Source organism: Gekko japonicus, unplaced genomic scaffold (assembly GCF_001447785.1).
Source record: "Gekko japonicus isolate JY-2015 unplaced genomic scaffold, Gekko_japonicus_V1.1 scaffold1382, whole genome shotgun sequence".
Taxonomy (NCBI): Eukaryota; Metazoa; Chordata; class Lepidosauria; order Squamata; family Gekkonidae; genus Gekko; species Gekko japonicus.
In genome coordinates this window covers 312,283-315,144 of record NW_015164712.1, presented here as the reverse complement: position 1 = coordinate 315,144, position 2,862 = coordinate 312,283, and the positions used below count along the sequence as shown (strand labels likewise).

The following is a 2,862-nucleotide window of genomic DNA, read 5'->3' as shown; positions in this document are numbered from 1 at the left end:
TAAATGAACAATTCATTCCTTTAAAATCACTAGTTTAAAATGCATTTGTTTAAAATCGGAATAATCTTTTGGAGGCTATCGAGTTCTTTAATAATTAAGTTTCCAGTTAGATATGCAAGACCACTTTTACAACTAACTTTTACAACCAGTGAACTCATTTCTCTGCTCAAACTGAACCAGCCCACAAGCAAATTACAGCAATCTGCTTTATTTCAACTGTGCAGATTACTTCCCCCATCTTACTGTGGCAATGGACCATTCCTCTTAGGGCCATTTCACGGAAAACCCGGCTTTGCCACTCAACATGAGTAAGACAGTTCTTTAACAAGCACACCTGTGTGACACATGAGTTCACTTCGCTCCATTCACAGTTTGCATTTTTAGAGATACACTTAATACCTCTTTGATGCATACTTTAAAAATGTAACATGTACATTGATCCTTAGGATGATTCCTGACCCACTATTAGGATAGATCAGCACCAAACATGCTGATTCAGAGCACACAGGCAACACAGGGAGTCTGCCAATCCCCATATGATCCCAGGTTAGTCCAAACAGGAGGTGGTGGGTTATAAATTTCAACACAAATTGCACAGATTAAATGAGGAATGCCCCTTGGAACACTGACTGCAAACCCTGTTTGTGGACTCCACACTGACATTTTTTTAGGGCCAAATTACATGTTCATGAGTTTTAGGGCCAAATTACGTGTTCATGAGTTTTCAGGGTTGATGGATGTTGGGTATTACAAGTTGAAAACACTCAGTATATCTGGGGTTAAATGTTTGTTTATGTTACTCACAGGAAGTGAGTAACCAATGTAATTTCTCATGTAACCAATGTTCTCTAGCTGTAGGATGCCCGGAAATTTTCTCCCTGATCCAGAAATTTGATTGGGACTAAAGTGTCAAGGTGTATTACCATTTTATGGCTTCTCTTCCCGTCTTTGTTTGGTGTTCTAAAAAAAAAATAGAGCAGCCATAATCTCTCTTCTAGTTTTGTCTTTGTAGAGTAAGGATGTAGCCGATTATGCTCTGTTGTTATTTTCATCCCAGTTACCCTTCCCATGCTAGAATTTAGTAAAAACTTTATATTTTAATCACACATGGACTCTCAGTCTGAATTATTTTACTCTGGCTCTGCTGGACTATCTTATCTCTGCTAAATACCATTTTTTCAATATCTCACTATCACCCAACAATGGAGAGCTGTGAGGTTAAAATAGGGGAGGGGGATGCATGTAAACTGCTGTAAGATCCTTGGAGAAAAGGTGGGGTACAAGTTGTGACAAAAGTATTACTTCCTCCATTCAAAGAGGTCCTGAGCAGTGTTCCCTCTAAGCTGAGTTAGTATGAGCTAGCTCACAGTTCTTTAGCCTCCGGCTCACACATTTTTGTCTTAGCTCAGGAAGGATGGCTCCAGAGCAAACTAATGTATGCAGCAGCCAAATCGCTCGCTCACCACTTTAATGCCAGCAGCTCACAAAATAGAACTTTTGCTCACAAGGCTCCACAGCTTAGAGGGAGCATTGGTCCTGAGACTGACTGACTTCCCCGGGATAACCCTGACAGCCCCAAGCCAAGCTGGAATTTGTCCCCCCCCCCATCACCTAACCGAGGTGTACACTGAGCTCCCTCTTGGTGAGGCCAATCGCCTTCGCCTTCCTCGGAGCATCCCCGTAAGAGAGACCGGCAGAGCAGTTGAGGCCGAGCTGTCGCACAACAGAGCACCAAGGGTAGGCAGCTCAGTTCCAACTTCTCTCTGAGATCGGCAGGAAGGGCTGCATCTGCCACTGACTCCCCCCCTCCCCTTCTCTGTTCAAATGCACTCAGCGGAGCCAAGTCAGCAAAGATGCACTGCGTTGCGGATCGGTGCCAAGTGCAGGCGGCGGCAGCGGCGGCATGCATTCCTTGCGCTGACACAGCAATGCACCTCTCGGGGGAGAGGCCCGCTGCCAGGAGCTGCACGGCACGACGCATCCGGCCGCCTCCCAGAACCCGAGATCGCCACGGGTCAGGGCGGCCCTACCAAGGGGCTTGTTCCTGTTTCCTGTTTGCCCAGCCGTAAAAAAAAAACACCTAATGGCACGGCCGCCTTGGCCATGATTTATGGTCAGAGGCATAAATTTCCTTCTCTTCCTCCGGAAACAGTGACATGGTGATAAACTGCCTCATAAAGGGAAACAACTCAACGCTTAAACATGATCAATAATAGAGTCGGGCGGAGAGGGGGGCGCCAAAAGGCCCCATGGGGCACGAGGAAACCCGCTCCGTGGGGAGTTGGGTGGGCAGATGCTGCCAGGCTGCGAGAGCTATGCGCTGTGCGCGCGGCTGTAGCAACCGGGAAGGCGGCAAGACGTGGGTGGGTGGGAGTGTTAAGACTCTGGCTCCGGAATGCCCTGTCGGCGAGCGAATACGCCGAGGAGTATTAATCAACTTGATGAGTCCCGATGAGTCTGCAGGTCTGGGGAGCGTGGAAGGGCCTCAAGTATTCTTGGCCGCTGCATTAATAATCCATAATCATAAATAATAATAAAAGGGGGGGGAGGTGTGATTCTCCCTTGGGACAGGAGCACACAAGGGGAGCTTGACAGGGATTTAGAAGGGCACCGAGGGATGGAAATCAAAACCTGGAGGACTGGAGGCACCTCAGAGGAGAGCCCTGTTTCCTGTCCAGCAGCAGGTGGAGGCTTGGAGCCAAGTCCCAGGACCTCCAGCCAGCCCTAGGGGAGGGCAGTTGTGACTCCTACCCATAACTGGAAGTGCAAGATTGGCGGGCTGTAACAGTGGCAGCTACTGCTCAGAGACATTAGGCCTGTACCTACACTTTTGATATTCACTTGGAAGTCGGAGCCAGTGTG

At 48.1% G+C, this 2,862-nt stretch overlaps 1 protein-coding gene across 1 annotated transcript in view; it reads right to left on the bottom strand.

Annotated features, from left to right (window-relative positions):
- IGSF11 (immunoglobulin superfamily member 11) overlaps positions 1-1,981 on the bottom strand; it is a 38,524-nt gene extending 36,543 nt beyond the window's left edge. Inside the window, exon 1 of the mRNA XM_015409551.1 lies at positions 1,831-1,981. Coding sequence (XP_015265037.1) covers positions 1,831-1,981 — 151 coding nt within the window. The remainder of the gene's footprint in view (positions 1-1,830) is intronic.
- Positions 1,982-2,862: the final 881 nt, after the last annotated feature.